General features: G+C 41.4%; 2 protein-coding genes across 2 annotated transcripts; both read right to left on the reverse strand.

Annotated features, from left to right (window-relative positions):
- Positions 1–4,401: 4,401 nt before the first annotated feature.
- On the reverse strand, positions 4,402–14,590 carry LOC137605139 (clumping factor B-like). Its single transcript, XM_068329570.1, has 8 exons — positions 14,355–14,590; positions 11,019–11,309; positions 9,321–9,578; positions 8,800–8,904; positions 8,641–8,673; positions 7,574–7,678; positions 6,601–6,837; positions 4,402–5,669 (listed from the first exon to the last, which is right to left on the reverse strand). The coding sequence occupies exons 1-8, from the start codon at positions 14,401–14,403 to the stop codon at positions 5,026–5,028; spliced, it is 1,722 nt and encodes a 573-aa protein (XP_068185671.1). The 5' UTR covers positions 14,404–14,590; the 3' UTR covers positions 4,402–5,025.
- Positions 14,591–15,788: 1,198 nt separating this feature from the next.
- Positions 15,789–21,070, reverse strand: klhl6 (kelch-like family member 6). Its single transcript, XM_068328742.1, has 7 exons — positions 20,668–21,070; positions 20,426–20,591; positions 18,933–19,382; positions 18,587–18,824; positions 18,050–18,252; positions 16,947–17,160; positions 15,789–16,703 (listed from the first exon to the last, which is right to left on the reverse strand). Exons 1-7 carry the CDS (start codon positions 20,925–20,927, stop codon positions 16,405–16,407), a joined length of 1,830 nt encoding a protein of 609 aa, XP_068184843.1. The 5' UTR covers positions 20,928–21,070; the 3' UTR covers positions 15,789–16,404.
- Between the last annotated feature and the right edge of the window lie 121 nt (positions 21,071–21,191).

Raw genomic sequence — 21,191 nt, forward strand, 5'->3', positions numbered from 1 at the left:
CAGATTCCACATCGACCACAACAGAGCCAGACAGATTGTTATACATCTTGTTTTGGTAACATCTCATTTTCATAAAAATCTTAAATAGCCACAACTGTCTACATAATTTTGCATCTACTTTACTCAAAGAAGTAAATGTTTCGTGATTATGCATTTGCAGTTTTCACTGAAATTCATCATGACTCCATTTATTGTCTTAAATGGACATGTGATTTCGCTCGAAAACCAATCTCACACACACACACACACACACACACGTTCCATTTGCAGGGAAACAAATCAAAGTAGAGTTCAGGTGAAATTCAGTTTCAGGACTTTGATGAACAAGTTAATTGAGGCACAGCTTAAATATAGGTGATCGTGGAAAATTTTTTGCAATGCTGCAAAATTGTCTGGATTTTCTTAGCATATTTTTGTGTTGAGATGGGTTGGAATTGATCTTACTTTACTTAATTTCTCTGAACAATGCTCTCTGATGAATAAATGATTGTTCTGTGGCTTATAGGATCATTATGGTGTAAAGACAAAATGGAAATCACAAACTGGTAACAATTAACTAGACACATTTTGTCAGAAGTGAGTAAGAATAAGAATCAAGAAAAAGTTGATTACATTAAAAAAAAACCCCAACAACCTTAAAATTGTGTTTAAGGGAAAGAATTTTTAGGATTGAAGTAAGAATCAAGAGCAAGAATGAGAAACATTGCTGGCTGAGGAACTCAACGACATTCCAAGGATGAGAGCGAGACACTGAGGTCAATGATAATATAATCTGACGAACTAGCTGAGAATGCCGTTCTGCTCCGGTGGTCTCACCATCGACCAAATCAGAATTGAAAAAGCGAATTTAGTTTGGATTGGTTTCAGTTTTCCCATAAGACAATTGGAGCAGTATGCTGTTAGTGTTTTCCATTTTTGCCACCAGAGAATTGATTCAGATTTTGCTCGTGCACCAACTCTCATAAGCCAGCATGGCACGGTGACAGACAGCTTGTTCGTATAAAGAACTGACAACGCTCAGCCGCTGGACTGAGAAAACCCTTTAAAACACATGCACATGACAACAGAAAACAAAAACAAAGTGCTCCTTCTCAGAAACTGTCTGTCCATGGTGCTGAAATGATAGATTTTCAGTTGTGGAGGAGGGATACGCATTCTTTTTCCTCTCCAAAGATTGTTTCGTATGGTTACTCAGTCATTTAAAAATGTAAACAAATGGAAAACATAAGTTTCTCTGACAGCTTCGTCTAAGCAGAGTCGAGGGTATTCAAAAGTGTGTGTGAAAATTAGGGTCACATGACGTTGGCTGTTTCACACACAAGAATGTGAAACCAGATGATGAGCGGTGTTCACTACCAGAGAATAGTCAATTAAATTTGACCTTGACTTAGTTTTCTCAAGGTCAAGGTCATCATCTCATTTTCATCTAGAAGAAAATGGATGGATGGATGGATGTTGAGATAGTTCAGTCCGGACAAAAACAAGCGACACTGACATTTATAAAAGAAAGTTTCCTACCTCAGTCAAACCCATATTTTCTGTTGTTTGACAAGAAGTCGTTCTGTTTTGAGGCCAACCATTCTGTCTCTGTTTCATGCTTAGCAGAGTGCTCCAACTGTTTAGATGTAACATTCCAATTAAACCAGATTCTGTGCACCCGCCACAAAAATGAAAGCTGTCTCCAAAGCAAATGCCCAGAGAAAAACCAGAGTGAAAGCATGCAAACATTTTTCCTGGCCATGCAGATGAAAATATTTACTTATTGCTTTAACATTGGATATTTGTGAGGATGTGCAGGCAGTAGGAGCTGACCCAACCCCAGTCAGGTCACAGAGACATGTCTGACGGCATAATTAATGTCAATGTTGAGGAATTCAACGACACACTCACGCAAACATGGCCAGCGTTCAGCCTGGAGGCCAAATAATCACTGTTTATGTTGTGGATACTAAGATATGAAGAGGCATTTAGCAGCTCAAACGGTAAATAACATCCAGTCATAATTAAAGTCCCATTAGTGGTGTTATGACAACATGATGGGGTGTACATTACAACAATGATCTGATCAAGTTGTTTCTGACGCCTCAGATTATTTCTGCTTCACAGACGACAACTTAATAGCTTCAATCTTACCTGACAGCTATTTTATTTCTGTTTTGTAGGATCTGGGTGTATAAGCTATAAATTAGTAAGTCTTTCCACAGTGTTGTTGCTGCCATAGTGTGTATTAATTTTTCTGCCGTAAGGCACAGTTGAGTTTTACCTCAAGACCAAATTTTGGCAGAAAAATAAGAGTTGGAATCAAATATAGAGTCATAAACATCATCACCCAGAAGTACACTTTGTTCAGTATAATAATGATGACAAACAATGCTCTACTATCAGTTCTCATAAAAGTAGGAACCAACGACAAATCAGGCCTTAATAGAGGTCTTTTATAGAGATAGGAGAGGGATATTATTTCATTATAATGTCTCAACCACACTTTAACAATTTATCCACATAATTATGTTGGGCCAGGTTGTACTGTCACTGTAAAGTATGGCCCCCAGAGAGCCAAGGGCTTTTATTGAGCTGATATTAATTGATTTGTCCTGACCTACCTAGACCCGGCCTCCCGGGCTCGGCTTCCTCAGAAGACTAGTGCCAAGGTCTGTCCTAACTCTGCATAAAAATAAATGAGAAGCTATGGGGCTAGTCTCTAAAACCAGGGGATATTGTTCGATTTCATGTCAGCCCTCCAGGAGGCAATTTAAACAAGCCAGCATTCTAATCAACCTGGTATAAAAAGGCCATTCTGGAGGGTGGCCCATTATTCTTTTGTCTTTCTTCTCGCCAACAAGGCAAAAAAGAGAGGAGGGTTTTAGAGGAAAAGTGTAATTGCGTACGTATCTGAAAGAACATTACGCTCCAGTGTAATATAACTGTATGATGTGGAAAAAGGAAAACATGTATTCCTGTTTTAAAAGACTTGCCTGGTGGGCATGCAATTTTCCTGTATGTTTCAAAAATCCTTGAAAATCCCATGAATGCGTCTGGGTTGTAAGAAGTGAAGAATAAATGGAGAAGCCAGGACTCCATTGGAGGGCCGCCAGCCAGGACGTCAGCTTCCCTGCTGCCATCAACACATCGACAATGTCTCAGTGGAACCACATTGTGACCTTCGACTGAGGAGGCACAGCCCTGATCCACACAAATAATTCAATACTCTAATATCCCCTTGGTATTTGTTGCGACCACAGAAATATGATAGTGTTCATTCTCTGCTTGTGCCCTGAACCCACGGGTCAGGTGGTAGCAGATCACAGACTTCTCTGTGACTCACAGGTTAAACTAATCATGCATGACTCTCTCACATGCTCCAACCAGTGCCTTTTTAAATCGACACCAGCTTGTTGACCAGCGGTTGGTGTACCTGAGCTCCGATGGCTGAGCACCATAACTGGTTTGACTGGTGTAGATCTTCTTATCGAGACTGTGATGTAACTGTCATTACACCTGTCCTTAAACTGCACCAGCGATCTCTCTGAACTTCCCTTAATATCTTTGAGAGTGTTCAGTCCAACACATTTTTCCATATCGCACTAATACAACTCTGAAAAATCACGTCACCCTGATTTTACACAAATATCACTTATCTGTATAAGATTTTAAAGATCTTTCACGGAATAAATGAAAGCATATCTCTTTTTTTTTCATTATGAGCGTGCATTTATTGGTGAAAATGTCCTTCAACCATTTCCAGTCTTCAACAGTAAAGCTTATGATTGATGAACACTGCCCCCTATTGACAAAAAACAGTTATTACAGTTATTTACAATTGTAAGCTGAGAGTGATTTATTTTGTAATACTCATGAACGTAATAACTTTGCTGTGATACCCTGTCAAACACATCTGTATATTAGTTTATCTTTCTCTTATTTTATTCGTAGCGTATTGAATTTCAGTTCAACAATTATTTCTTCCCTGGTACACGGCCTCTGAAGAATTCCTTTAGGATTCTGTCTCCATTACTCAGCTGTCAGAGGAATCCAAACCCAGTAATAAATATTCCGGTGTTATTATAACTTTAAAAAGAATGCAATTTTAAAAATAAAAACACTCACGCTTGCAAGAAAGAAATGAAATACAAATATGTAGCTTTAGTGCCATCACAACTAACTGTTGAATAATCAACAAGAGACAAATATTCCCCGAGTTCCAAAAAGCTTGTCACAGAAATAATCAGCAGAAAAGCACTTAATGCAAATAAATGAAGGGGCACATTTTATTACATGTAAGAACATATACTGTATCTGACTGTAAACTTTGATCTCAGGTGTTTAAAAGTGGTATTAGAGTTTAGTTCAATAACATACTTGAAACCACACTCAAAACAGACATTAATGAATCTACAGAGGTTATTTGTTTTTTAACAAATGTACAATAAAGTCTTTATTTTATAAAATGAGCAATTATTTGCAATTAGGACCAGGACATACATTCTATAAGTAAGAACACATGAGATTAGAGCTGTTAGATTAACTGACTGAATCAAATGTTATCAATATTTCACTAAAAAACACACTTAGAACAGTTTTTTTGTGAATGTAAAATAAAATGTTTAAAATGTAAAAAACAGACTTAGAATTAAAATGAATAAAACCAAAATGTCAGAGCATTTAAAAACATGAAGACATCTAATGTTAAGACAAACATAAAGGTATATTAGAGTTACGTGAAACATTACATCTTTATACTTCATAAAAACGATTAAAACACTCTTCAGGTCATTCTACTTGATTGCTCTGTCCTTCTTTGTAGACCCCTGTCCTTCATTTACCTACTAACACACACACACACACACACACGCACACGCACACTTTAAATGTCACCTCTTGGAAGCCTTTCTTTCAATGGTTGTTTTGATGTCATGCCTTTAATTAACAACAAATTTATTCTCCTGCTTGTATTTTCGGTGACGTTGAGAGACGATCAGCACAGCAACTTCATTTTTCCTGCTTCCTTTATCCTCGGTGAGACTCTCACTGTCCTGGCTTTTCTTCTTTTGAGTCAGACTTCGTTGTATTTTCAACACGTTCACCTCCTTCCTCACCAACCTCATCTGAGTTTGTGGTCTTGGCCTCTTCCTCCTCCTTTGAGTCGGTTACTGAAGTGTCTGCAGTCTCTTGGGAGGTGCTGGCGTTCCTGTTTTCTGGCGTGGGGCTCCGAGGCTGCTGGGAGTTGGCTAAATACAAATCAGGTTCCTCACATTTTTCATGATGACTGACTCCATCTGACTCATTTTCAACTGATGAACCCAGACTGTCCTCCTCTTGCTCCTTTTCCTCATCACTGCAGGCTTCTCCCTGTGACACACTTGACCCTTGCTCATCCAGTAGAGTTTCTGAACCTTTTTCCTCAGAAGTGGTGGATGGCTGTTCGTCACCGCCTGGTTCATATGTTTTTCTTATGCCTGATGAGTCAAACTCTCTGAAAGTGGTAGGAACGTCTCCACTGATCTGATCGGAGTCGGAGCCTTTGTCTGGTTCACCAGCAGAGTCCTTGGGCAACACACTGGGAGAGTCTTGACTCAGTGGTGAATGCGGTTGAGCTCGAGGACAGACACCATTTGCAGTCGGAGGATTTGCTTCATCATCCTTGTTTGCCTCCTCCTCCTCCTCCAATTCTGAAATGGATATTAAAAAAGATAGAGATGTACATTAAGATCTGAAAACTTATCGAACAGTTCAGTCAGTTTAAAAGAAATCAGTCTTAGAAAATGAAAAGACATTTCCGAAGTCTAATAAATACTGTACAGTGAATCAAACATTTTTTTAATTTTTTTTTTTAAATTTTATATACTGGTTTGATCCCCGAAGGGAAATTAAGAAAGCACACTCTAGCTACTGATTACAAACGCATGCATACATATATATTAGTGAGTACAGGCCCCTGTATCACACACACACACAAAGGGGCCTGTGGGCATGCAGGGGAGGTAGAGTGGCAGGCAGCTCCTTCTTGGTGCGCCTCAAATGAGCAATTTGTAAAGGGGACGGCACCTTGCTCAAGGGTGCCTCGGCAGTGCTCCAGAGATGAGCTGACACCTCCCACTGTCAGCTCACCTCCGGGTATTTTTGGGGGGGCGGGAGCGGGAATCGAACCGCCGATCTTAAATCATAGGACGGCCCGCTCTACTGCCCGCTTTACCACTGAGCCACTGCCGCCCCTCAAGTATGACTCCTCAAGTATTTTTAGGTCAGGTGTGTTGATGTTGAGGAGATTTTAGGCCTTAGATGCAATAAAGTAAGGGATGAATATGAACATTTTTATTTATAATCGAATGAAGATGAGAATTGGTTTTCATTTCTGCAATGAATGACCACTTGATAGTCGAGGAGGAGTTATTACTGATGTCTTCTCTTGCAACTAATAATGTCCTCATGTTAAGTGTAGGAGAAACATTTTATCTTGTTATAATCATGTATTAAATGTTAATTAACTCCTTCTTAATGCTGAATAGAAGGGTAAGCGTCACTTTCATTCTGCTGCTCCGTTTCTTGCCTGTTGTATTTGTACTTGTTTACAACATAGGTCAGATGGTGCAGCGTCCTCACCTGGGATTTTGGGAGCAGTGAAGGATTCCGCATCGGAAGCCGATGCTTCTCTTCCATCAGCAGCGGCATCTGGTGCATTTGAACACGCTTCATCTGAAGAGTGTCTGAGCTGTTCTGACGCTGCAGCACCTTTGTTGTTATCATCATGTTTCTGATCCACATCAGAAAGTAACCCAGACTCTGGAGAGGAAGGAGGAGGTGCAGCAGACTCAGGTTTCCCTTCACTGTCTTCTAAACCTGACACACAGAAAAGAAAGTAAAACAAGACAGTCAGAGACTTACCCTCACCTACTTCCAGGGTAGGTCAGAGTACCCTGAAAGTAGTACCTGACTAGTGCATAGCTTTGATCTTTCAGGGTAGGTCAAAGCTACTGTATGCAGTAGTTTTGACCATAGATCAAAGCTGGGGCATATTACTCACACTAGCTTTCTCCCTCGTTTTTCTAGTTTTCTCAAGGTCATCATGTCATTTTCATCCCGGGATGCCTGAGTAATCTGTTTTTTGTTGTTTCATCTTTCTATCTGCAACGGTTGCGAAGATATTTGGTGGACGAACAAACGGCGAACACACGAACACTAACAATTACAATACATCACCACTTTGAAGCATTGGGATGTAATAAAATGCTAGAAGAGGTTAAATCACACAAAAGTTAACGTAGAAACTGGGAGTTCAACTGTAGTAAAGAGCAACATGTGATACTAATAAGAAGAAACAGTGATTTTAAAGTGATCATTAGCTTAAGCATTACCGAGGCAATGGAATGTTTCTTTTTATATAATGACTGTATATATGATTTGTTATATAACTGAACATTTTAGAATTTGGTTATTCAAAACAGTATTTTACAGTATTTTATTTTACAAGCCCTAAGCACAATGATCACTGGATTAAATAAGTAGACAATCCATTAAAACTAACTCACTAAAATTACCAATCTGTAATACTCAGGAAGCGTTTAGCAGCAGTTACCGTTGAAGGCGTCCGGTATCCGCTGAGGGTGAAGCCGCTGATTCGAGGGAAGGGTGGGCGCTCTATCCAGAAGTACTGCTTTTTCATCAGCCCCTCCGCTTGACACTGAAAAGGATTGAGACTCTAAATCGTATCTCAAAACAAATTAGATGTTTGATAATGAGCAAATACTTGATACGCTTCTTTACATCACAGCCACAGACGTCATCAAATGAGATCATAGAATGCAGGATAATCATTCCCTAGATTAGTAATCTATTAATGATCCATAATACGTATTAGGTGTTCTGTAGCATCCCTAACATTATGCACAGTGTTTGATAAATAAAGTCTTGTAGCATTCAGCTGTGAAGATACACACTCTAAATTCTTTCTTATCAGCAACACTCCCTGAACACAATGAGCAGAACAGTCACCACCACCCAAAGGAGGCTACTACACCCTTTACTGCTCCAACAGGAAAACTCCAACCCGGTGCCTGCTCAACATCAAAGCCTGACCACACAAGTGCTCTTCTGGGTGAGGCACTGATGTTGGTGTTGGGCAGGCAGGCCTGGTGGACAATCTCCATCCCAGCTCATCCCAAAGGTGTCGGATGGGGATGAGGTCAGGGGTCTCAGCAGAGAGTTCTGTGTAGTTCTAGTTCCTCACTAATCCGTATCTTAATGGACTTTGCGATCTGCACCGGGGTAGTCACGCTGAAAACTTTCAAAACCTCTCCCATCGAGTTGGGAAAATAGAACTAGCAGAAAATGTCTTGGTGTACTGAAGCATAAAGAACTAAGAATCCAGCCCAACCGGATATCACTAGTCCTCCTCCATATTGGGAAGTGTCTGAATACTTTTGCACATATACTATGTACAAAAGTATACTATGTCCATAGTACATAGTATACTTGTACTTGTCCTAACAACAAATGCTAAATATTTCTGGTTCAAGCTTGTAAAATGCGAACATTATCTGCAGTTAGTGTTTACAGTAAATTATAAATCGTAAGATTAGTTGGTTTAATAACTTGTTAATAACTCACACTTATACTCAACACTGTCATAATACTGTGACATACCTCGTTCTTCATCCTGATGTTGTTCAAAACATGCTAGAACACAAGAGTGAGAGGGCAGAACAACAACGGACTGTTACACCCAGCTTGGAGAATGCACGACCATCAGTGCACGCACACACACACACGCACACACAAAGATATTTATTTTATATTTTTTACCTATACGCCTCCGTCTGCAGAAGAGAACCCCGAACACCGAACCCAGGAGGACACCAAAACCAATGATTGTGAGACTGGTGATCAGCGCCACGTGTGAACTTTTGTCTGCCCACAAACACAAAATCCACTTTTAAATTTCACGACATTTATTACTAAAATAGCAATAGCCTGATGAGCTCTTTTTGGTGCTACAAACAAAGAACATATTCACTTTGTGAATCTGTTGTGAAGTTGTTTTTGAACAGAGATGCATGAATACATTTATTCTATTATTACTGCCTGTTATGCAAAGTAGTGCAAATCATTTGAGTCTTTTATGTTCCGTTACCGGCAGTGGGAAATACAGCTCGGCAGAGATGAAAGATCAACCTGCAGGTTTTCTGGGTAAAACCCATCACACGCTGCGAGTTATTCTAACAATATTTACAGTAAATCTTTTAATTTGCATAAAATTAAAATTCAACAACACCAACACCAAATACATTACCTTAAACAGCTGATGCCACAAGGTATAATCTTACCCGGATAGCAAGCCTTTGCAGTGAAGGTAGCCATTGCATTGCTCAGAGGGTTGCTCACTGTACAAGTGTATTCTTCTTCATCCAACAGGTCGCCCAGATTTATTGTTAGATTTGGTCCAGACTTCACATTTCCATGTGAAGTCCACTTAATCTGTACTGGCTTCTGTCTGGGCTCTATAGAACACTCCAGTGTGGCAGACTTGTTATAGATGGCGTTGTTGTCCATGTGACAGGTTATGGTGGGCACAGGAACCTTGTCTATATCAGTACATACGGACACACATCAATTGAATGACTATCATTCCCCACTTTGTCTGTACGATCACAAAATAAATCCAACACAGAATATAAAGGGCATGAAATTATTTAAAAAGAACTGCAAAAACAGACAGACAAATTATAAACAGAAAAAAACAAAAGTTTAGGCTTGTATTAAACACAAGGAGGCAAAGAACTAGGAGATGACAGCAACTAACAATGCAGAACGTAACAATAATAAAAATTTTATTAACTGTTTTCAACAAAATAAGAAAGTTATGTATCTACAATAATTCTTATTTTGTCACTGAACATAAAATGTACTTTGTGTTTAGCTGATAGAACAAAGAAATAGCGGACAGCGAAGCCTCGACTGATAAAAAGGCCTTCATAAAAAGCTAGCACATAAACCAGCATTAAAAAGCTTTCACTGGTGACATATTAAGAGATAATACTGCTTTTGATATACTGAGCTGAACGCCACGCTGCTTGGTGTGGAGGAACAATCCACGTTTTATGCCTTTCCTCCAGTGATTGCAGCTCTGAATGTTCTGCGTCCTCCACATGAACAAGAGGTCAGATAGAATTAATGTAGGAGAGACGAGCTCAACCTGAAGAAACCAAAATATTTATGGTTCTGCCAAATTCAATTCCAGCTCAGGACGGTTTAAAAAAACCTACAAAAACCAGCAACCCCTTGACTGTCACAATCAATTACAAATGTAAACCAACAACTAAAAACTAGACAGTTAACTCACCTGAATAAAACCACAACAAAGTGTCAAACATTATGAAATTTACAGACTGAAACACAAACTCTGCCAGTGTGTGCACTAATATTTGCCACTGCAGCTTTGAGGCTTTACTGTTTTACCCTCGTAACTCAAAAGCTATTTAAAACTCGCTCAATACAGATTATTCTCAAAAATGAACATATACCCTCCTTCTGTTCCTACAGCAATCATCATTGAATTACTAACCAAGCATCACAGTCTCAAAGAACTTGTTAGAAGTGCCTTTTGCAACTCAAAAGTGTTGACTATGTGTGTGTAGAACTTTGAACTTGTCCTTTGAGCCCTCAGCAGTCACCATCATGCTGTCCTGAGGCGTTGCACTCATTTTTAAAGAAGCATTAAACTTGAAATTTAGAAAATAAATGTCTGATCAGAGGTCAGACCCTTCCTTCAGCTTTTTTCTAGTGGAAAGTTTTGGGTATTTTTTTTGCACTATCAAGTCATCTAATATCACATCATAATCGGTTAGTAAACAGCTGAAGCATGCATAGTATCTCATGTGTGAAAGCATTTTATTTCTGACTAATATGCATTTCCATGAGCACCTTATCAACGTACAGTATATCTAGACATTGCAGGTCACCATTGCTGATTGATCAGCTGCAGATAAGCACATTCATGTTAGTGAAGAAAAGAACAAACTTACCAATAACCTCCAATCTAGAAAGCGACTCCTGTAATTTCTTGTTAACAAATGCCTCCAGTTCATACTCGCCGCCATCTTCAAGTCTCAGGTCTGTGATCAGGAGTTGTGCAGAGTGCCAGTCCAGAGTGATCCTGTCTGTGAACTGCAGGGACACCCGTTCCTGCTTGCCATCAAAGTCCACCACTTTGTTTCCATTGTGTTTCCACAGAATTTGATCGGGTTGCCCATTGATGTCTGCAGTCAGCTTGATCTGCTGGCCTTTGAGTGCATATATTGGAGACTGTCCAGCCACTAGTCACAGAGAAACACAAGGGGTCAGTTTAGTACCTGATCCGATTTCATTCATTCATTCAAACACCAACTCACACTCAGAGTGGCCGGTTCACCTGAGCTGCATGTTTTTGGAGTTGAGAGAAAGCCAGAGAACCCAGAAAGAACCCACGCCGACACAGGGAGAACATACAAACTGTGCTCAGAAAGGCCCCAGGTAGAACCGAAGCCAGGACCTTCTTACTGTGAGACAACCGTGCCACAAATAATTCTCAAATGAATCCTTCACGTGAAGCTGACAATACACAGCCAGCTCAAACTTTAATAAAACTATCTGTCACTGGGCATTAATTCCATCGTCAGTTAGTCTGCCTTTGTTTTCAAGTTTGATCATTTGGTCTTTTAAAATGTCAGAAAATTTTTCTTAAAAAAAGGTCTTGTTAGACTTTTCCCAGAGCACAAAATATTTTTCTCCTAAACCTAAACAAGCTGTCAAAGTCTATTTTTCCTTCAAGTATTATTACAGGGTGAGTCATTTAACTCCAGCAGTGCTGTTTTAATTATGGAATGTCACTAGAAAAGAAAAACACTGTAGCCCCTTAGCAGCGGCATATAAATTAGCGTGTGAAGGAGCTTAGTGAGGAGCTTCTCTAGGAGTGATAAGAGATAAAGGCTTTCTAGACAAAAGGATTAGTTTATACACTAATTAAAAAATAAACAACCAATAAATACAAACAAAGAATACATTCTATCACATCAGAATGGGTTTTAGACATTTTGTAATGTCCTGAGCCATGTGTCCACGTGCCGTCAGTCAAGTTTACAACTGGGGCAGCCCACCATATTAGCTACTTACCCACCCACATTAACAACTGCCCCACCCACATTAACATCTGCCCCACATACAGTAGTATCTTACCCACCCACATTAACATCTGCCCCACATACAGTAGTATCTTACCCACCCACATTAGCATCTTACCCACCCACATTAGCATCTGCCCCACCCACATTAGCATCTGTCCCACCCACATTAGCATCTGGCCCACCCACATTAGCATCTGCCCCACCCACTTTAGCATCTGCCCCACCCACATTAGCATCTGCCCCACTCACATTAGCATCTGCCCCACTCACATTAGCATCTGCCCCACTCACATTAGCTACTTAACCACCCACGTTAGCATCTGCCCCACCCATATTAGCTATTTACCCACCCACATTAGCTATTTACCCACCCACATTAGCTACTTACCCACCCACATTAGCATCTGCCCCACCCACATTAGCATCTGCCCCACCCACATTAGCTCCTTACCCACCCACATTAGCATCTTACCCACCCACATTAGCGTCTTCCCCTCGTACATTAGCATCTGCCCCACCCACATTAGCATCTGCCCCACCCACATTAGCATCTGGCCCACCCACATTAGCATCTGCCCCACTCACATTAGCATCTGCCCCACCCACATTAGCATCTGCCCCACTCACATTAGCTACTTAACCACCCACATTAGTATCTGCCCCACCCACATTAGCTACTTACCCACCCACATTAGCATCTGCCCCACCCACATTAGCATCTTACCCACCCACATTAGCATCTTACCCACCCACATTAGCATCTTACCCACCCACATTAGCTACTTACCCACCCACATTAGCATCTTACCCACCTACATTAGCATCTTACCCACCCACATTAGCTACTTACCCACCCACATTAGCATCTTACCCACCCACATTAGCATCTTACCCACCCACATTAGCATCTTACCCACCCACATTAGCTACTTACCCACCCACATTAGCATCTTACCCACCTACATTAGCATCTTACCCACCCACATTAGCTACTTACCCACCCACATTAGCATCTTACCCACCCACATTAGCATCTTACCCACCCACATTAGCATCTTACCCACCCACATTAGCTACTTACCCACCCACATTAGCTACTTACCCACCCACATTAGCATCTTACCCACCTACATTAGCATCTTACCCACCCACATTAGCTACTTACCCACCCACATTAGCTACTTACCCACCCACATTAGCATCTGCCCCACCCACATTAGCTACTTACCCACCCACATTAGCATCTTACCCACCTACATTAGCATCTTACCCACCCACTTTAGCTACTTACCCACCCACATTAGCATCTGCCCCACTCAATCAACAGTGAAGAAAAACGGGCTTCACTTTTCCCCTCCTGGTACAATAGTAGCTACACATGCTGGAGTCAACTGGAGTCACCAGGGTGTGATCAATTTAACCCACGGGGTAAACCGTATTCACACAACCACCGTTCATACATCAACACCTGCACAACGGGCAACGCCGGTGAACATCAGGAACGCACCAACACTCAGGGCTCGTGGGCTCAAAAGCACCACCTCAAGGCATGCTGGGAAACAGTATCAAGCGCAGAATTCCATTGACGAGCGTCTCCAGTCTGGTTTGTCCCTGATTTAGATCCTTTGTGAAGTTTCAACTTGAATAAAACCACACTGGTTATGTAAAGACAAATGACTGGATCCGGTTTGACATATACTGTATTTGAGAACGAAACTCAGTCAGTGAAAAACAAATTCTATTTATTTGATCCCTGAAGTATGAATAAACACTTGAAGTCAAAGTTTTCCTTTACTTTTCAGCTTACGCTGGGAATAAACTCTACTATCAGTACTACTATCAGTCCATTTCTTCCAGCACAACCTTACATATCCGTGTGAAAACAGTCTTAAATAAATACACACATCTCTGTTCAACGAAGAGAATTAAGATATACTGTAAGCAGGAGTGTTGTATTGTTAGTTTGTACAGCTGTACGTTCAGGAGCAGAGTCAAATAAAGACAAGAAATAGATTTTAATTTCCGGTGTTTCCACGTGTTTCCACAGTATGTAGAAAAATCTTTTATTCCCAATTTATTAGACAATTAAACCCCACTCGGTCAGTGATGTCTGCGGCACCGAGTGGGCAGAGACGGACTTTACTCAGTGAGATAAATCATTAATATGTTAGATCAGAACTGTGAAGAAAACAAACTCACCCACACAAGACCAGACGATGACCAAGGCCAAAACAAGATCAAAATCCATTTCACGAACAGAGGATCCGGCGGCTCACTTTCTGTCCGTCATGACAGGTGTTTCCAGACCCGGGTCCCTACCGGCGCTCCGAAGTCGAGCCGACGCGCTGAAGGCTCGTTAAGTTTTATTTTTTAATAAAGTAATCAAACCACTCCGGATCGTCCTGAACGGAACCTTAGATCTACCTGCTCAGGTAAAGGGTGTGTTCTCAAAGGACCGTCTCAACTTCTGAAGCAGCGCGAAGTAGGTGAGCTTCCGGTTTCCCCGCCCACCGCAATCACCACCACAAGGGGGCGCTGCTAGATGCGAACCAGGTGAGGGGGCCCCAAGCCCCCGATGCACAAATGAGGTTTTTGTTTTTAACTTGAAAAACAAAAATATTTCTTCCGGCTCATTCGCTCTTGTGTCGAGAACCTACCAATCCGTCATGCAAAAATCGGATTTCATGTGGTATGTAACAGTTTAGACTACAAAAGAGCCATCTCCTTTCCACTTGCATGGGATAAAAATCGGATTTTGGCTCCAGTCTGAATGCAGCCAAAATCAACTGAATTACGTTGCATTCATATTAATTATGGAAGTTAAAACTAATAATTAAATTATTAAATTCTTCTTGAAATATTTGGTAGAAATGCAGTTTTTCTGTAAAAAATATAGAATGACTTCACCCTCTGACAAGCAGGGGACCTGGTTCTGATTTCAAATTACGGAAATTCAAAAATTAACAATTTCTGTTCTGTTTTATAAATTTTATGGTGGAATTTCAAGATCCCTTAAGACATTCATTATACTTCCAATGGGAAAAAATAATGACGCTCACATTGTCAAAATGGGTCTCGTGAATGTCCATCCATCCATCCATCCATCCATCCATCCATCCATCCATCCATCCATCCATCCATCCATCCATCCATCCATCTGCACCACCATGCCGCCCTGTAAATGTCTTTATTCAATTCAATACTTTTAGTAGTTCAATCTAATTACGTTGTTTGTGTTGTTTATTTTTGGGGGGATTTTGGGAAAATCTCACAGATGTTTAAGATAAGTTGCACAGTTGAGCATCTAAACACGCTCTCATGCAAAAAATATTATTGGTTGTTTTTCAGGTTATTTTTAAATTTGACACAGGATGCAGCTGTCTTCACCCTGGACCCTTAAATTTAAATAGCATTGAACTGGTGTTGTGCTCATATGTTTTAATCTGATGCAATTGGACAACTGTCTGTCATGTTCACAATGATATCTGATAGGAACGGTAAGCTGTTGCTGCTGTTATTCTATGACAAATTGTTGTTATTCTATGACAAATTGGATTTTTGAAAGGATGCAACAGAACTATAACATACAGAATGTGGTCTAGTGGTGTCCAAACCTACACAAATATATCAACACTTGTATTTTAGGCAACACTGCATTGCTTTGTTTATTGATTAGAAATAGAAATACATTTCTAGACTTTTTTCTATGTAAATACATCCATTGCCAAATAGGTACACATTAAATAATAATTTTTAACCCCCATGGATCAAAACCTGATAATTTTAAATATAAACATATAAGAGTAGGAAAAATGGCCAATCATGGAATCATGATTGTACATTCAAAAAAATTCACATTAGCCTGTCTCAGTAAACACAATAGAAAAAATATATATATTTCCTTGAAGATGGGCCATTAAATCTTTTCCAATTTACAAAATCCTCTTTTTAAATAATAATGAGTAGCATGCTTTAGTTAGTATTACTGCTTTGGTAATATCAGTTAATTTTTGTGATCATATTTTGCCTCATTTGGCTGAATCATCAAAGTGAATAAATGCAAATGAAGTGGATTTAGTGAAGTTCACCACTTGATGGTGGTGTTCACAGGAAGATGGATGGGAAGTATCTGTTGAGTCCCATATATTTAATGATTAAAAAGAGTATTTATTTCACTTTGCAGCAACATCTAATTATTATTGATGGTTAAAACCAGGAAACCCCACCCCCACCCCAACAGAGGCCTGCGTCACTGTCCCTGTGAAGCAGGTGCTATTCTGTGTATATGTGTGTAGGACTTCATCAGTGTCACACTGCCATGGTGTGAAACTCCCATTGGTAAAACACACTCCTCTGTCAATACCCCTTGGTCCCTGTCCCAACACATCACTGTGGAGATGACTTGGTTCTTGTTATCCCGCCCCCCAGTGATGAAGAGCTTGTTGTTGCAGGCAGCGATGGCACAGCTCGCTCTCTCGCCCAGACGGGTCACGAGGGACCAGGAGTCTGACAGAGGCGAGTAGCAGTACATGGCATGCATGGCACCACCTGAGAGCAGAGCCCGAACAGAATAGTAAGCATATCTGGCTCGTATGCTTTAACCCTTTAAAGGTATTCTGTAATGTAATCCCATCCTGTAAAAGTAACTGTAAATGTCACATAATGGAGAATTATTTACAATATTTATTTGAACTGCAGTGGAAACATAAAGTACAGAAACATGAAACGAAATTCCTAAATTGAATAAAAAACCCATCAAAGAGTGAATATTTTAAAGTGCCATCCACATACCAACTATGTAGATGTGCTCCTTGAATGTGACGGCGTTGGTGCATTTAGTTTCAATGGGAATGGGAGCCCGCAGTTCCCAGCAGGCCGTCCCAGGCTCCCAGCATTGGACTTGATCAGTCGCCAGCTTTCCATTGGGACCTCCACCGATCACATAGATCCATCTGTCGAAGCTCGCAGCAGCAAAGGAGCTCACGCCAATCGCAAGTGGTGTGACCTGCAAGAACAGACAACTAGACATCTGAAGCAATGTACAGTGTGTCATGAACAGAGTAGTGAACATGTGAGGCGTTTAGGATTTAACACACAGCACAAAGATAAACTGACAAGGCCATACCTATGATCTGCTACCTGGTGCAGATCTATTTTTGATAGTCTTGCATCTCTATGTAGTGTAAACAGTTGTTGTTGTGTTTAACATATACAGTTTGCAGTAGTAGTTTGTTAAGGCAGGACAGAAAACCACACCAAGGTCAATGGAGGAGGTGAGGACATTTCTTTCTTTGATAGCACAACGTCTGTGGATGTTGCATTAAAAAGGACATTGTAGTATATTTGTTGGGCGTCGCCATAGCGACCAGATACAATGAAGGGATTGGCGTAAATAAAACCATGCTAACAAAAAAAGTGTGGTGAGGCAGCTCAGTGGTAGAGTCCAATGTTCCAAGATCGGCCGTTCAATTCCCGCTCCTGCCCAAAAACACCTGGTGTGTGAGCTGAGAGTGTGAGGTGTCCGGAGCGCTGCCGAGGCGCCCTTGAGCGAGGCGCCCTTGAGCAAGGCGCCATCCTCTCACAAGCTGCTCATTTGGGCCGCTCCACAAAGGGGCTGCCCGCCACTCTACCCCTATTACATGCTTACAAGCCTCCTTGTGGTTGGTTGTGTGTATTACAGGGGCCCGAATATACTAAAATGCATGATTGTGATTGACTAACATACTAGAGTGTGCATTCTTAATTTCCCTTCGGTGATTATAACAGAATATAAAATTAAAAAATTAAAAAATTAAAGTAGAGACAAGGCGAACCAACACCATTTATATAAAATAGATAGAGGGAAAAAAAAATGTTACAAAAATCCAGAATAACGTTAACTCTTGTCGGCTTACTTGTGTCCAGCGGTTGTGAAACGGATCATAGGCCTCCACGCTGGCAAGTCTCTGAACTCCATCGAACCCACCCAGAGCGTACACCTTCCCCCCGAGAACCGCCATCTTGTGTCTCAAGCGACCGGTCGTCAGGGCCTCGATTTGGATCCACTTGTCCAGGGCGCCGTTGTATTTCCAAACATCATGCTGAGTGTCTTTACCACCTGTGAGGAGAGGGACGCGACGCAAAAATGACACCAGTGGTGTCGACGTGCTTTTGTGTCATGATGCATCAGAGACTCTGTTCTACAGGGGAACATCCGCTTTGATTCTGTGTTTACAATAAGGTAACTGTCAGTTGCTGAGTCAGGAAATATCCAAAACCACAACAGCTGTTACTGCATCTTCTTCCTGTTTGTTCAGTTGTTGGATTTACTGCTTCAAAATTTAAACAAGAGCAGCAAAACTCATTCATGTGGTGAAAATTGAAACATGAAAACAAAGGAATCACAACTCTCCAGATGTATTATCTGTAAACCCCAGCCATCCATCTCCTACCCGATATGTACACTTCATTTCGGAAGGTGATGCAGGCGAACTCCACCCATTTCCTATTTTGGGATTCGTCTTCCAGCCCTGTGATTGGCAGCTTGGCCACCTCCAACCGACTGCGTCTGAGGGGATCCAAACAGGTGACGGTGGAAATGAAGCGTTCGTCTTTGGTGCAGCCTCCGATGATCAGGAACACCTCTGACAGGAAGTGTTGCATCCGGGGTTTGGTTCGCTCGGTCACCACCTGCGTTTGTGACACAGACGTGAGTGACAGTATGGATATCAAAAAAGACTTAAAAAAGCTTAACAATGTGATGTTTTTACAGGCATGACAACGAATTTTTGGTTTGACCTCCTTGCCGGTGAGATGGTAGGTGCGGGCCTCTTGCAACAAAGGAAAAGCCTCACTGCAGTTTCGAATCAGTTCATCAGACTCCACTTTCTCTACAAAGTACGCAGGCTCCAGCAGCGGCAGTCGCACATGTGAGAGTAACCTGGCCAGTGAAGGATAGCGTTCTTGTTGCCGGGCTCGGACCCAGCGCATGAACGCTTCAAAAACACACTCCTCACACTTCATATCCAGGTCGTCTCTCTGCAGGACGGTCTCCAGCGACTCTGCTGGCAGCTCCAGGAAGTCGTGCTGCTGGACCACCTGGGAGAAGTGAGAGGTGATGTAGTTCTGAGCCCCCGTCTTCAGGGTCATCAGAGCATGGCGTTCAGCCAGGTTCAGGATTCCTATGCAACTGTCCAGGTGCAGGGATTTGCTCAGAAAGCCGGCACAGGCGTCCACCACACGCTGGAACTGTGAGACACGGAGACGACCAGCATGGGCGTTACTGACTTCTTGAAAATTTTAAATTTTTAAAACTGATATTGACATGGTGCATGTGAAAAACCCAAACTCTACAATAGTTAGAAATTTACTGATTACTCTGTTTTACTCCTGTAGATTAAGTTACCATTAGTTATTCAAACCATCGGTCTTTTTCATATCAAGATGCAGAACTTAATGCTCTCTAGTCACAGATGAGTAGGAACACAAACAACAGCCTCATCTTTTTTGTTTACAACAGATGTGCGGTTCACATAAACCTAATGCAAAACTGATTCTGTGTGTAAACAACCAGCAAACTTTCACTTCCCTTTTACAGAGAATCCTCACATCATTTTATTCACAAATGGGATTTTTAATTTATTTCTACTGTACATTAAAGCAGGGTCATGACCTTGAAGGAATAGCCCATTTTTATGAATAAGGAAATTTAAACCTTTATGCTTTATCAATGTTAATTTTACATCGTATGGCATCTGCACCAGCAGAGTCACTGATAAAGATTTAAAATGTCATTATTTACACAGTAAAACACTGTTGTTTGGTTTACAATGTTAAAACTCAGTATATAGTTTGTGCTTGTTCCATGGGATTCATCTGATCAGTCATGCAGAACCACACTACAAGCATGGAAATGTGGAATTAACTAATTTTAGAATGAAGTCTGAATGTGTTGACTCACTTTGTGAGAAATATTTAGTCACTTTCCAGGTTATTATTTCTGAAATTCAATCTAATGTAATATTAATCAGTATTTTCTGCACTATAAGACACACCTGACCTAAAGGCGCACCCTCAATGAATGGCCTATTTTAAAATGGTTTTCACATATAAGGCGCACTGGATTATAAGGTGCACTGTTGGTTTTTGAGAAAATTAATGGCTTTTAGGTGCGAAAAATACTGTATTTATAAACAGAAAGTTGTCTATCCATGATTTCCAAAGAACCCTACTGGTGCCAGATAAGGATGTTGCAGGGTCAACGATTAGAGGAACTGTAAGAGTAATTTTACCTGAAACTGACTGGCGGCCTCCAGGAGTCTCTGGACGTTGGAGTGTGTGAGCAGGGCTCTGCTGGTGTAAGTGTACTCCAGGAGCAGGGCCATGGTCCCGCTGTCCAACCCCTTCATTTCCACTCGCTCCTCGTGACTCTCCTTCAGACCGCTGCAAAACATCGCCCTAAGCAGAAAAACCCAGTCTTTAAATCCAGGGGTACCATCAGAATGACGCTCCAAAATACCAGATTTAACTTCACCTGAAGTAGTGACTGGCAGCGGCAAGTATGGCTCTGTGGCAGAGGAAGTCGTGTCCCTGAACAACCAGCACCACATCTGTTAGTTCCCTGTTGACACGGAGGTTCTCCATCCCTCTCTGAAGCTCCGCTGGCAGACCTCCATCCACCCAGCGTAACTCACAAGAGACCGACAGGTTCTCTCTCTCTTCCTCGTCCAGTTTGGCGTCCTCACCAAGATGAGACGAGGGACAGTCTGTCGTCCTCTCCAGCGAGGAGGTCATCTTTCAGACCCGACACTCTTCAGGAGATCACCACCCTCCTCAGAAGAACGTCAGGCGCTGCTCAACGGTTACAAAGAACGCTGCGGTTCATGCTTGCAACATTTCAGTTGCAATGAATGTGCATTTGTTTCTTCCTCTCGTCTTCATGCTTTCTATTCCTGTTCTGAGAGGGAACATACTTGTGAGTCAGTCCTGTCATCGAGACACTTCCTCTTCTTGTATTTTTCGGTCTTGTTCAATTTAAATGCAGTTTTTCTGCTCTCC

Source organism: Antennarius striatus, chromosome 12 (genome assembly GCF_040054535.1).
Source record: "Antennarius striatus isolate MH-2024 chromosome 12, ASM4005453v1, whole genome shotgun sequence".
Lineage (NCBI taxonomy): Eukaryota > Metazoa > Chordata > Actinopteri > Lophiiformes > Antennariidae > Antennarius > Antennarius striatus.

What these genes read in the sequence shown, in the direction of transcription:
- LOC137605139 (XM_068329570.1), bottom strand. Translation starts at nt 14,403, where the DNA reads ATGGATTTTGATCTTGTTTTGGCCTTGGTCATCGTCTGGTCTTGTGTG. An exon ending in TTCTAGATTGGAGGTTATTG is followed by an intron (nt 9,579 to 11,018) that starts GTAAGTTTGTTC and finishes GTACTGATATAG; the next exon opens with ACAAGGTTCCTGTGCCCACC. An exon ending in GATACCGGACGCCTTCAACG is followed by an intron (nt 6,838 to 7,573) that starts GTAACTGCTGCT and finishes TCTGTGTGTCAG; the next exon opens with GTTTAGAAGACAGTGAAGGG.
- klhl6 (XM_068328742.1), bottom strand. Translation starts at nt 20,927, where the DNA reads ATGACCTCCTCGCTGGAGAGGACGACAGACTGTCCCTCGTCTCATCTT. An exon ending in ACCATCTCACCGGCAAGGAG is followed by an intron (nt 18,825 to 18,932) that starts GTCAAACCAAAA and finishes TCACAAACGCAG; the next exon opens with GTGGTGACCGAGCGAACCAA. An exon ending in TTCACAACCGCTGGACACAA is followed by an intron (nt 17,161 to 18,049) that starts GTAAGCCGACAA and finishes CTGTTCTTGCAG; the next exon opens with GTCACACCACTTGCGATTGG.